General features: G+C 28.9%; 1 protein-coding gene across 1 annotated transcript in view; it reads right to left on the bottom strand.

The window, feature by feature from the left end:
• Positions 1 to 592: 592 nt before the first annotated feature.
• The window catches only part of LOC125851547 (putative disease resistance RPP13-like protein 1), a 26,954-nt gene continuing 14,032 nt past the window's right edge, over positions 593 to 13,514 (bottom strand). Inside the window, exon 2 of the mRNA XM_049531320.1 lies at positions 593 to 4,465. Within this exon, the coding sequence (XP_049387277.1) occupies positions 593 to 4,456 (3,864 nt within the window). The 5' untranslated portion in view covers positions 4,457 to 4,465. The remainder of the gene's footprint in view (positions 4,466 to 13,514) is intronic.

Raw genomic sequence — 13,514 nt, 5'->3', positions numbered from 1 at the left:
ATTGTTTTTTAAATAGCCCTCGTGAATTATTTGTTAAATCACCCTCTTAAATTAGTTCGAGAGAAGAATATTGTGAATGACCTAATTTCGTGTAGCAACTGTAATTGCATTTGGATCTTAAAATTGTTATGTCTAAATCTTTATCTTGTTTATGTCAAAAAGAGGCATAGTGAAATTTGGATTTTGACTACCAGAAAGTAGAAAAATGTAAAGCTTACGAGATTTTGGAGTTGAATAAATTACAATCCTTTAGCCTTTCAACAATCCCAATAATACCAAATATAATACAATTCCAATAATACCAACTTCTCATGAAGCATTCACACAAAAAACAACATAATTAACAATTGATTAAGAATATTAAGATGATAATATTATATCATTGTATCTCATATATATGTTTATTATATTACTAAAAGTGGGCAGAATGTTAGGCAAAAGTTAGATTATGATTCTATTTCTACATGTTTCTAGAACTAGTGATTAAAAATGAAAAGAATTAACAAAAAAGCAAAGTGAAGTAAACGAAAATAAAAAGCTTCCAAGGGAAAAGAATAGCTTACATCTGTTGAAGAGCCATTCGTTTTAATCATCACATGCATTCATCATCAATGTATATGATGGGAAATTGAGCAATATTTGGCCAGTATTCTCCCTTGTCAAATTCTAGTAGTGGTGAGAGCAATGGGCATTTGGAAATATATAGTTTAGAGAGGGAAGAGGGCATCCCTTTGTCTGGAAGAGATTGGAGCTTAGGGCAATTATAGATGGTCAGCTGAGAGAGGGAGGAGGGCAGTGCTGATTCAGGAAGTGATTGGAGATTAGGGCACTCATTGATGGTCAGCTGAGAGAGGGAGGAGGGCAGTGCTGATTCAGGAAGTGATTGGAGATTAGGGAATTTCCTGATTTCTAGACTTTGAAGTGAAGTGAGGTGCGAAAACTGGCCTTGTTCCAGCATTGACTGAATTTGAGGTAAATTACCCTCAATATCTAGATATTGAAGAGAGGTGAGGCTTTTGATATGTTGGCTGCTTAATGTTTTCAGATTCCATATGATAAGTGTTTGAATATTAGAGGAAGGCAACTCCCAATTCTCACTACCAACAGTCTCTTCGTCACTGCCATCATGGTAGATCGCTAACCAGTTGAGACAGGGGAGTCTCTGTAAACGCCACTCCTTTCGGCCGTTCACCAGTTTCTTGCAATCACTGATCACTAGGTGTTGTAAATTGAAGGGCAATCCTCCTTCAGGAAAGGACTCTATTTCTGGACAATTAATCAGTTTCAGTTCCTTAAGAGATGGAAGGAGTTCCTGCATACGTTCTGGCAGACACTTCAGCTTCCTACAGCCAAGAATATTTAAATACGTCATCTGGGTCCCCCCACATGCCACCGAAAGTATTTCAACATTCTCACAATTCCGAATAAAGAGACTTTCAGTGGCAGTAGGAATCAAAAACCTAGTAAGGTTGTGGCAATTAAATACATTCAATGTGCGTGCTCTTGGGAGTAACTCAGGTGATATATCATCTATACAATCACATTTATGCAGTTTCAATTCCTCCAGAAACATCTCACCAACTGGCACCTCCAATTTCAATTTCTTGCAACGAGATATGGTTAATGTCTTCAAGGTAGTGGGCAGTATGCTAAAAGGAAAGGAGGTAAGAGAGTTACAATCCCTAATATCTAATTCCTCAATCTCCTTCGTTCCCTCAAGTTGGGATCTAAACAGTTGAGCATCATCAAAAACAACTCCAACCTTAGAAGAACCAACAACTTTAAATCTTTTTAAACATGAAAGTTGGATGGGTGTCTCCAAACTGAGTTCAGGGCAATTTTTAATTTTAAGCTTCTCAAGTATAGGGAACTCTCCACTTCCTAGTACGTGCCATTGCTTCCACTCCGGCATATCTTCAAATTCAAGCTTCTCAAGATAGTTAAAAGGCTTTTTGGAGGACAAACTGCCATAGAATTCTTCTGTCACCTCTGTTATTCCATGCATCCCTTTAACGGAAAGGATTTTCAAAGAAGGGAGTTGTCCTAGTGCTGGCAAGGAATAACAGTCCTTGCAGTAGCTAAGAGACAATTTCACCAGCTTAAGAAACAAAGGATCAGCTAGCCAATTTGGAAATATTGTCCCTCTATATCCAGTGATTTCGACTTCTTTTATGTTTTTATGTGGGCGTAGCTCATCAAGTATGTCTCTTTCTGTTTGTGAATTGTCGGCACTACTACTTTCACTCCACTCCAAAGATAACTGCTCAACATGATTCTTCTCCTTCATCTTTGCCTTCACAGCTTCCCTTCTATCAACCACATTTTGCAACTCTACAACTGATACAGATCCATACAAGTTCTGTGCTTCACCCAAATCTTCCATTCTCCAACCACCTAGAAGAAACTTGGCTCCCACTAGCACTTGGAGACTTTTCAACTTGCTCAGATGTAGCGGCATCTTCAAGCAACAAGTGTTGCTTATGTCAAGATGACGCAAGTTAATCAACTTCTCCATCTGCAGCGGTAGCTCCTTAAGATCTTCACAATATGACAGGAGAAGTGTCTCTAAGTTATACAACACACAAATGGAACCTGGCAACCTTTTAATCTTTGTCTGAGAAATATCCAAAAATCTCAGGAGCTTTAATTTTATAAACAACTCATTTGGCAACTCAACAATCTCATAGCATGACAACGATAATGCCCTTAAGGATGTTAGTCTTGGCAATACGTTATGCAGCACCTTCTTGCTTAGCATAATATGGTACCAATGGAGCTGGATATTGATTGGAAGTAATGTCCTCAGCTGCTCTGATTGAAAGAGTGATTTCAATTTCTCAAACTCACCATCTTGTCCTATTGAATAGGACATGTGCCGACATTGTTCCAACATATGCGATCCTTTGTTCTCTTCCAACCTTATACAAAGATTTGAAGATGCAATTTGGGCCAAATCATTGAGAAGGTCATGTATTATGAATTTCTCTACGTCTCTTTCAGAAGACTCCAAGACCATTTCGAACAGCGATCTTGATCTCAACTCGAGAAAGTATTGGTTACCTGAATGAAACTGTTGTACCAGATCATTAGCAATCCACAGGTGAATAACTTGGTCTTTGCAAAATTGGTAATCTTTGGGATATATTGCACAATAAGCAAAACATTGCTTCAAATGTGAAGGAAGATCATTGTAGCTCAACATCAACGCTGGTAATATACCATTCAAACAACTTGGCAGCTCCCATATTTCACTTCTTAAAATGTCTCTCCACTCATCCACCTCTGATTTGCAGCGTAAAACACCAGCAAGTGCCTTTAGAGCTAAAGGCAACCCTTTGCATTTGTCTGCAATTTGTTTTCCAATCTCTTCAAGTTCTGGATGTTGTTTAGGATCCCTGTTTTCTAGTGAATGTCGTTTGAATAGATCCCAAGAGGCTTCATCAGACAGAGTCCCCACTTTGATTGCCTCACTACCCATCATCAATGCAACACTCTCTTTACGTGTCGTCACAATGATCTTACTTCCTATATCTCCTTGTACAAAAACATTTCTCAAGTCATCCCACTCAGGATAATTATCATTCCACACGTCATCAAGGACAACAAGAAACTTCTTCCCCTTTAAGCTTTCCTTCAATTTAACTTGTAGCTGATTAAGATTGTCATCAGCCTTCAAGTCAAATGAGCCAATTTCTTGAAGTAAACCTTTTGTTATTCTGAAAGCATCATATGCCTCAGAAACACAAAACCAAGCTTTCAAACCAAAATGTTTCTGCACTCTCTCATCATTGTAAACCGCTTTAGCAAGTGTTGTCTTACCCAGACCGCCCATTCCAACAATAGGAACTACAGTCCGCTTTTTTCCACTTGCATCTTCAGATAATAAACGGTCAATCAAATCCTCTATATCATTATGCCTTCCAAAGATATCAGAATCATCAACTAAAGAAGTTGAAGGTGTTCTAGTTTCTTGTTTAGTCGAACCAAAATGTTCCTTTAAGCCAAGGCGGCCAATTTGCTTTTCCAACACCTCCAATGTTTCAATGGTTTCTTCCAACTTATCCTTTATGTTAAGAAAGAAATCATCACTCAAGCAAAGGTTGAGGTCACTTACCTGCTGGTTGCTTGTTTCTGCAAAATTCTGATGCTGACCTTCCACCTTAAGCCTCAAAGCTTCATAATTGACTTGTTCTATTAAGTTTTCAGCAGAGTCGACAGCATCTCGAAGCTCATTAAGCCAGTCGCTCACAGATGGATTTGATGCTTGCTTATTCTCTGCATCACTTAGCACAATCTGAAGACCACGCAAAGTCATTTTCAGCTTCTTTAAGAGCCGAACATGATGTTTATGCTTCTGAAACATGTTGAGAAGATCACCGTGAGGAGCAAGCCTATCAAAGAGAACATTCAAAGCTGAAGAGAGAAATGCACCACCAACTGCTAAGCCAATCTCCATTTCTGAAATCTGCAAAGCAAAACAAGTATAGTGATGAGAACACAAAATAATTTTGAGAAGATAAATGTTTCAATTACTAAAGGAACTTTACTTCACCTGATGAGTAATTTGCAAACAAGAATGATCACTGGTTTCTCAATCTTTTTTGTTATTGATCTATAATTGGTACAACACTATAGTTTTCTATAGGAAAAAAATAATAATTTAAATTGTCCTTTTTTCTCTTTTCACCTAACAACAAGAGCCTTTTATCTCAATTGAATATATAATTGAATAATTGAGGAAATATATTTTATATATTTTGAGTGGGTGGGTGGACAGCCATAGTAGAAAAAGGAATCAAAACTACACCTTATTGTCCTTTCCATGAGTATCACTTTTCACCCAACAACAACACTTTGTCTTCATAATGTTTTATTTTCATTTCTTCTTACTTTACTATCACAATTTTTTTATACTTGAAAACAGTACGTCAACAAGTTGGGAATTTGGTAACACCAAGAGCTATGGTAATTAAATGATAAAAGTTTTCCCTTGTAGTTGTTTTGTTATATACAAGATTAGAGTTTTCGAGCTTGAATGGTTGAAAATTGTAATAAAGTCCTATTGATAGTGTGAACTAAAACACCTCATAGTAAATTATTACCAAACAAACTCAGATGAGGTGAAAACACATTCGTATTTTTTATTTACAATAAATCAATAGATACATACCACCATGAGTTAAGACCCTATAGTTTGGTCTTTGGTGGGGACTGACATACCACCAAATTGACATATTTTTATTGGAAATAAACTTTCACCAACTGAGACAAGATGCTTTATTAGATATTAAATAATCTAGAAATGACCTCTTGTATTTTTATACATAAGATTCTGCATTTTATCAAACCACAATGGTGCAACTCTATATGAAGTCATTGGAAAAGTTGAAACAACAAAAAATCATGCTCTAGGTAGAGAAAATATACCATTACAAAAATGCAAATATAATATACCTTTACTATAAATTATAATTGGGAAAAGGGTTTGAAAAATATTCCAACTTTGGCCGAAATTGTTGTTACGATACCAAACTCTATGGAAGATCTTTTACCCCCTGCACTCTTTAATAGTGTATTTTAAAGGTATATATGTGCCCACATGGACACATTACTATTCAAAATGATGCAATATTTATGATATCCACGTGGGCACATATATACCTTTAAAATACACTATTAAATAGAGCAGGGGGTAAAAGGTCATTTCCAAAGTTCGGTATTGTTACAACAATTTCGATCAAAGTTCGGATATATTTCAGTCATTTTTCCCATTATAATTTTATAAAGAAAATATAACCATTACAAAAATGAATAGTGTAAATATAATGAGTCCGGAACCTAAATAAGCCATAAAAAGATAAAAGTGACCAAAATAAGCCATTATTCTAGTAAGTAACTAAAATAGGCTTAGTGGAAGAAAAAATTATGTTTTATGAAATATTCCAAACGTTTTCCGTTAATCTCATAACGGGTATATCTTAATATATAACGGAATTATTTCTTACACTTTATAAAATGTAAATTTTTCTTACACTTTGTAAAGTGTAAGTTTTTCTTACACTTTATAAAGTGGAAGAAAAAATTTGGTTTTACAAAGAGGAATATTTTTCACGTTTTGCATTAATTTGCATCTCTTTATGAAGCTTTTGCAGTGCTTGTCATACAATTATATTGATTTGACATATCATAAAAACGAAAAAAATTATTACATTATGTTTTTTTATTTTTTTATTCTGAAAACTCCTCCAAGTTCTATTTAAGGAAAAAATTATTACATTATGTATCATAAGTGTTAACTTGATTTGATCTATGTAGTCATTTGGAACCCTCAAAAAGTCGGTCAACGATTCGTCACTATAGATAATTCACTCTCCAAAATTTACTTGTCCTTGTGAGTTGTGACAAAAATAAAGTAGGGTATTTTCCGACTATAATCAAATAATAATCAATACTATTTATATCCATTCTTTTATAAATTGATGAAAGAAATTTATGATATCGGACATTAATTAAATATTTAGCATTGTGTTTGGAAAGACAATTATAATAAACAATTTTTTTTGTCATGTATAATTTCGCCATCCCAATAAATGAAACTCTAACTTTTGGTTTAGAAGACATTTTCTTTTGTGATTGAAATGAAGAAAAATAGAAAACTAAAGATGTTGAAGGTACTATGTTTGAAGAGATAATATCTCAAATGGTCACTCAACTTTGTTTACTTCGCTTAGAAAGTCATTCAACTCTAAGTTGTTCACCTAGAAAGTCACTCAACTTTATTTTATAACTCAAAAGTCACTCAACTATTGATATTTCACTTAGAAAGTCACTCAAGTGTTGATATTTCACTTAATAGTCATCCTACAAATTTAAATTATTTATTTGTTAAATTTTGTTGAAATCTAACTTTATTTTAAATTATTTTTTAAAAAAGATTAAGATATTTATTTTAATTATCTTATTGACCTTCTTCAATTATTTAATTACTTTCTTTTAATTTACTTTTTTTTAAAAAAAAAAAAACGTACAGTAGCATTTTTAGCATTTTATAACAGTATGCTTTAGTAAGACAATTGCTAGAACAGAAAAGCAAAAAAAAATTCTCAACTGCTACAGTACATTTAAAATAGCAATTTTTTTTTATTAAATTAGTAGCAATGCTACTATATGTTTTAATTTTAATTTGTCAATTGCAACGGTTGGTCTAAAACAGAAATTTTTTATTAAACTAAAAGGAATAATCAAAAAAATGCAGCAGCGATCTTTTTTTTTAAAAAAAAATAATATATTTTTAAGAAATTATATTTCAACAAAATTTAATAAAATAATTAAAACGAGCATCTTTTTAATTTTTAATATTAATTTAAAATGAAATTGTATTTCAACAAAATTTAATGAAGGAATTATTTAAATTAGTTGTATGACTTTCTAAGTAAAATATCATTAGTTGAGTGACTTTCTAAATAAAATATTAATAGTTGAGTGACTTTCTAAGTGAACAACTCAAAGTTGAGTGACTTTCTAAGTGAAGTATGCAAAGTTGAGTGACCATATGGAATATTATCTCTATGTTTGAATGTCCTTAAATAGAGCTTGGAGGAGTTTTCAGAATAAAAAAATAAAAATACATAATGTAATAAAAATACCAAACAAACTCAGATGAGGTGAAAACACATTCGTATTTTTTATTTACAATAAATCAATAGATACATACCACCATGAGTTAAGACCCTATAGTTTGGTCTTTGGTGGGGACTGGCATATATACCACCAAATTGACATATTTTTATTGGAAATAAACTTTCATCAACTGAGACAAGATGCTTTATTAGATGTTAAATTATCTAGAAATGACCTCTTGTATTTTTATACATAAGATTCTGCATTTTATCAAAGCACAAGGGTGCAACTCTATATGAAGTAATTGGAAAAGTTGAAACAACAAAAATTCATGATCTAGGTAGAGAAAATATACCATTACAAAAATGCAGATATAATATACCTTTACTATAAATTATAATTTTATAAAGAAAATATAACCATTACAAAAATGACTAGTGTAAATATAATATATGATTAATAAATAACACAATGTACTTTAAATAATCGAAAACAATATAAACATTCAATAAAGTAGTGATTAACATACAACAAAATTTTAAAAAATACAGTACATAATACTAATAGAGCATTTATAGGAGCAACATACTAATATTAAAAGTTGATACTATTGTGTAATGTTTATTCAACTGTATTTCATCAATAATTATACTTTTAGTTTAAAATTTAGTATAGTGAGTTAAAGTTGATTTATACTAAAATAGTATCAACAATATTTTTGTGTAAAATTTGGTGTTATGAATTGGCCAGATGCAAATCCCCCAAAATTTGGTGTCTAACACTAGGTTCATCACTACTTTGTAGATAACTACCCCTAACTAATAGGATTTTTTTCTAATCCCTAGGTAAATAGGCTTAACAATGAATTTTTGATGTTTAATTATTGAACTTGGTTGTCGTCAATTCCTCTTTTTTTTTTTTTAATTATTATTATTATTATCTATCTGTATATAATAGGAGAAGAAAAAAGTGCCACGTGTCAGCACCACAAAAATTCAGCAATTTTTTTAAAAAAATTAAAATTTGTATTTAAAATTAACAAAAAAAAAAAAAAGAAGAAGTAACCAACTAAATTTTTATTTAAAAACTGATTATTAAAAAAAAAAAAAAAAAGGTTAAAAATTGTGGATATTCGTAGGTGAAATGAGTGGTTTTTTTATTTTTTAATGGGGTAGTTTCTTTTTTATTTTTTTATAAATTTATTTTAAATTAATAATCAAAAAATAAAAACTTAAAAACTGATTATCAAAAAAAATTATAAAAATAAGTTAAAATTGTGGATCTGATTACGTGAAATGGGGTTGTGTTTTTTTTTTCATTTTATATTAAATTATATCCATATAACACACCTTAGTTAATAATATAAATAAAAAACTTCCAATCCAAAAAAATTAAAATGAAAAGAACCCACATCCATTAAATAATCAATTTCAAATTTGAATTTCAAATATTAACTAATCTTATCCCTTAAAAAACGTCTAAACTTCCTAACCCATATCTTTAAAAAAAAATACTACTTAAACTACATCATCCACACCTTTTTAAACCAATTCATCAAAAATGTGTAAAACAAAAATCACATTCAAACAAAAATCCAAAGCCTTATTGTTTGTTGGGAGCCGGATGATCATGTCAATTTCTGCATTTCAGGCCATTATGATGAAACTTTAGTTCAACCTAATCCTCAAAGATCAACTTCCATTTTACTTATTGTCAAGCCAAGAGTGTAAGATTGACAATATTGACCAGTTTTTAAAGTATTTATTTCTTTTTTGTTTTCTTTTTTTATCAAGAAAATATGTTGTATATGGAGATCTTAGATATATTTTATCTGAATCAAAAATTGAACCAAATTGATTAAATTAATTCATTTTAAGCATAATTTATGGCTTATGAACTTTCTTTCGTATTTTTCCTCATTTCATTGCAGATGATTTACAAAGGAGGAAAAATCTGTCATTTATTTCTTTATTGAATGTCTGATTTATGTCATTAACATTGCAATTTGCAATAAAATAATTCATTTAAGCAAAATTTATGGCTTATGAATTATCGTTGATATTCGGGAAATAGAAATTGGATCATTATTATATTTTATTTTTATTTTTATATTTTATGAATATTAAAATGAATCCACAATAAGGGATTTATAGGTAAGTTCTTTTTTTATCTGAGATTTATCATAAAATTGAATCATTATTATATTGAATTAAAATACTAATTTAAAATATGAAATATTTAAAACTGAATATATCTATTTAAAAGATAAAAAAATACTTTTTAATTTTAAACAAAAAAAAAGGAAGAAGAATATAAAATCAGAAAAGGAATAATAAAATATTAACTAACTAATTATAAATATGTGGCTATAATAAATACTCCACTCATGATGAAGTCTTTTAAGACAAAATTTATATCTAATTAATAAAACTATTTAAAAAACCGACATTGATTAAAAAAATATTTTAATGGTAATTTATATTTATGACAATGAAAGTGATATGTTCCATTTCACTTTCATGCACCTAATATGATATTTGGTTGTATCAATGATTATATAAATCTCTCCATTTGTAAGGCCCTATAACAAATGGATAGTTTTTGCTCAATATTGTGTGAATATCACAGTTAATGACATAAAGAATTATAATAAAGGAAGATCTCTTATTGTCATACATACTTGCCACTATGCATGATTTGAATAATAAGTGCTCTTTTTTCATCTAAGATTTACCATAAATATTTGAAAATATTGAATTCAAAATATCAATTTAAATTTCTGAAATTAAAAATAAAAAATATTTAAAATTGGAAGATATTTTTGAAGGATAAGACTACTTCTTAATTCTATAAAAAAAGAAGAAGATAAATTAGAAAAGGAAAAATAAAATATTATATGGGGCTAAAATAACTAATGGAGTCTTTTAACACATAATTTATATTTAATTAACAAAATAAATTTTAAATATGAAACTAAAAACTAAAAATATTTTAGAAGATAGGGATACTTTTTAATTTAAACAAAAAATGAATAAGATAAAATCATAACAGTTACAAAAAAAAATGCTAACTAACTATATTTAAATACATAGCTAAATTAATTACTCCACATACACACGATGGAGTCTTTTTTAAAAATATTAAAATCTAAGTATTTTAAATCTAAAATCTAAAAATCTTTTAAAAGGAAAAGGATATTTTTCAATTTTAAACAAAGAAAAAGAAGAAGATAAAATCAAAAGAGGAACAAAAATAATAATTAACTAACTATGTTTAAATATGTGGCTAAAATAACTGCTCTCATTTACGATGGATTATTCTACAATTCATATTTATCTTTTTCATTTTACAATATTTGTAGGCCCAAAATTTAGGAATGTAAATTTGTTTATTTTAAAAAAAAAATCGTGTTTGGCCTTATTTTTTCTATTTATGTTATATATATAAATAAAAATAGTTGTGTTTTTAATTTTTGTAATGTATGATTTATGACTATTTTTAATATCAAAGTAAGATATGTTACTCCTCCATTAGTGAAGGAGATTCATTGTAAAATAATTGGATTATGTAGATAAAAACATGATGAATGTTCTTTTTGATTATGGGGTGATGAAATTTATTAGTTTTCTTTAGTTATGTATTTCAATTTTAATGTGTGATTCTTTTGATTGAAAATTCATATATGAAAGAACAAAAAACCTATGAATAATTTTTTGATATGTAATTTTTATTTAAAGTATGTTAAAAAATTCCATGCTTCTTTATACTTGATTTATGAAAATATGTCAATTTTTAGAATATATGTTAGACAATAAAATTAATAAATTTTTAAAATATAACTGATAATGTAACTACAAATTACATTTGATTGTAAATTGTGAAAAATACATATACAATAACTTTTTTTCCTCACTGAATTGCCTCTCTTTTTAATGATTTTTTCTTTCAATAACAACTACATCTTATAGGATTAATCTTTTTATATAACTTTTCTATTCAATGTGTTTTATGAAATTGATTTTAAAATGTAAACATTATTTAGTAATAAAATATTACCATATTTAGATGATCTTTAGAAAATATCATGTAATCGATATATGAGTTTTACAAAAATAGAAAGATAAAATTTAAAAATTTGAATATAGTGCTTACAATTTGATATTTAATCATTTCATGTGAAAGTTAGATTTTAAAACTTACTAACAAGGATATAAAATATTATTTCAATTAACCATAATTAAAAATAATAGATCAAACATGTAAAAACACATAAAGTAATTGTTTTTTTAATCAAACTAAAATAAACAAAAAAATTAATATTATATTTATTAAAATTTGAACAAAACATATTTAAAAACCAAAAATGTAGCTAATTATAACTATAAACATAATATTTTTATTTTAATAATATAAGTATTAAATTGTGTATTAATAATACACTACAAATTACATAGTAAATTTTATCACTTATTTTTAATTTAAATATCCGCGCAATGCGCGGACACCTATACTAGTTATTTTAATAATAATTGAATATCTACTCTAGGGGCAGCAAACAAATGGGTCAATTCAAATATAGATGGTTAAAATGAGTTAGGTGAAAATGGATAAAATATTTTATCCATCCATATTGGATACGAATAAAAAATAGGTTAACTAACGAATAATATTGCTATAACTACTCCAGCTAAGGCATTGCTCATAGTGTATAGCAGGTCCCCTTGCATACCAAAGAGACTCCAATGGGTCTAAAAATATCCTTGAACTAAGTAAAATTAAATAAAAATGTTCTCAATTAATAGTTTAGTTTAAAGTTATTATTATCGTCAATAGTTTGGTCCAAAAATACTTTTATTGTTATTTAATGGATCAAAAATGTTTTTATTTTCATATAAATAGATTATTATTTATTTTCTTTTTAAATATATTCTTTTCTGAATAATAATTTTTTCTTTAGCAAATGCTTATCCTACTTTAATTTGAAAAATATTTCTTATTTTATTAGAATTTCTTAATCGTTATTTAAATGAAAATTATTGATGAATTATTATGATCTTATATATATGTCATAAATTATCAGTTAAAAAGTACATGAAGTCATTTTGTTTTGACTAATAAAATTAGATTAAGAAGAAAAAAGATTTTTTCCCACTTATTTATTAGTTAACGTAATTTTAAAAGAGAGATAATACATAGTTTCCTTTTTGAACTTGACCTATATTTTGAAAAAGACAATTAGATTTTGTGGGGTCCTATCACCCGTTATTTTTGTTAAAAATAACATAAAAAGTGTGCCAACCACCACTTTTAAGAACATGTTTTTAAAGGTAAGAACATATTTCAATTTGTTTAGATATATGTGCTTAATTCAACCTTACCAGTTTCAAAAAAATAAAATAAAAATAGATATATGTGCTTAATTCGTTAGATTTACCATCTTATCTGCTTTTCAACAAGCAAATTACTTGTACGTTTATCTGGGCAAGTTTTGTTGAAATCAAATAATCGTGTGAGATATTTATTCTTGCTACGTTTATCAAAACATTAGTATTATTATTTGTATATCGGCTCCTCTGGCAAGTTTAATTTCACGAGGTTCATCCAATTGTCTTAATCGTGACTGCTCTACTATTTCACAAAGAATTTGAGGTGTACTAGTATTATTATTTTGTAATTGTGTAGCTTCCTTTTTTTCCAGTGTATATTACTATATGTTGCTTCATTTGCTTTGTTTATTGTAATTTTGTTGATCATATATTCTTGCACGATGCTATTATTTCTTCATTTGTTTTGAGCCGAGGGTCTATAGGAAACAACCTCCCTACCCCCACAAAGGTAGAGGTAAAGTCTGTGTACATCTTACCCTCCCCAAATACCACTTGTTGGATTACATT

Source organism: Solanum stenotomum, unplaced genomic scaffold (assembly GCF_019186545.1).
Source record: "Solanum stenotomum isolate F172 unplaced genomic scaffold, ASM1918654v1 scaffold26921, whole genome shotgun sequence".
NCBI lineage: Eukaryota > Viridiplantae > Streptophyta > Magnoliopsida > Solanales > Solanaceae > Solanum > Solanum stenotomum.
This window is presented reverse-complemented; position numbering and strand designations above follow the sequence as displayed.